Below are 929 nucleotides of genomic sequence, written 5' to 3'. Positions count from 1 at the left end.
GAGAGTCCATAAAAGATGTCTCTTGTTTTCATCTCACAGCTCCGTCAGCAGAGGGAATAGTAAGGTGCCCCTGCTGTGCTCTGTGATGTGTTCTTTTTTTATTCTTAACATCACAACTCTCACTTTGCCATGCTTTTCAACCAGGTGTCCTGTAGATCCCATGTGCATTGATACCTTACATTTTCTGAAAGTTTGCACCACTCTGGCCTACTTGTTGCCTACCAGTCCAGGAGAGAATTCAGGTGCCCCGAAGGGAAGTCTCTCACAAGAGGACTCTACTTGTCAGGGAACAGCTTCTTCATGATATATGCGTGGGCTGCAATTGAATAATGAAGACAAAGATCTGAAATGCATGCATTTATTGATTTCTCATTGCTGTAACAAAATAAGCCAAAGACATTCCATTTATCAAGTTACAGCAAGACAAGAAACTTTAAGCATACTATAGGGCAAACTAAACAAATATTTTTCATAGTGGAGGCATCAAGCCTTAGGTTATCTGAGGAATCATTTCAGCCCCTAAATACTATGATTGACAGGAAAAACTAATCCCCAGTTTTCATATCTAAAAATAAAACATTTAAATTCAAATATGCTAAAATTTTTAAATGCAAATAGCACACTGAAGGCTATCTTTAGAAAAAAATTCTCAGAACGAAACCATGAACACAATACATAAAAGAAATGGATTATCTAGAAAGATTAATCAAAATCACATCTCCTCTTCTGATTCCTGTTCTTGTTCAGTATTTTTCAGGAGTTCAACCTCTGTGGGGCAGAACCTCTTAAGTTTAGATTTAACCAACCTGAGGAGGAAAGAGCATCTCATGTCAGAAGTTGTTTAAAATAAAAAGCAGAGCAAGATGTATGCATAGTACAACAAACTCCCAAGTTATCTTCTGTGCAAATGGTAGAGGTAACCCAAAAAG

General features: G+C 37.5%; 1 protein-coding gene across 1 annotated transcript in view; it reads right to left on the bottom strand.

Annotated features, from left to right (window-relative positions):
- Positions 1-344: 344 nt before the first annotated feature.
- The window catches only part of LOC101638473 (transmembrane protein 45A), a 91629-nt gene continuing 91044 nt past the window's right edge, over positions 345-929 (bottom strand). Inside the window, exon 6 of the mRNA XM_004706372.2 lies at positions 345-806. Coding sequence (XP_004706429.1) covers positions 713-806 — 94 coding nt within the window. The 3' untranslated portion in view covers positions 345-712. The remainder of the gene's footprint in view (positions 807-929) is intronic.

The sequence above is a fragment of the Echinops telfairi genome, unplaced genomic scaffold (genome assembly GCF_000313985.2).
Source record: "Echinops telfairi isolate 266 unplaced genomic scaffold, ASM31398v2 ScPeMD7_6;HRSCAF=24_0, whole genome shotgun sequence".
In the NCBI taxonomy this organism is placed as follows: domain Eukaryota; kingdom Metazoa; phylum Chordata; class Mammalia; order Afrosoricida; family Tenrecidae; genus Echinops; species Echinops telfairi.
The sequence above is the reverse complement of the archived record's forward strand: the minus strand, read 5'-3'. Positions and strand labels throughout refer to the sequence as shown.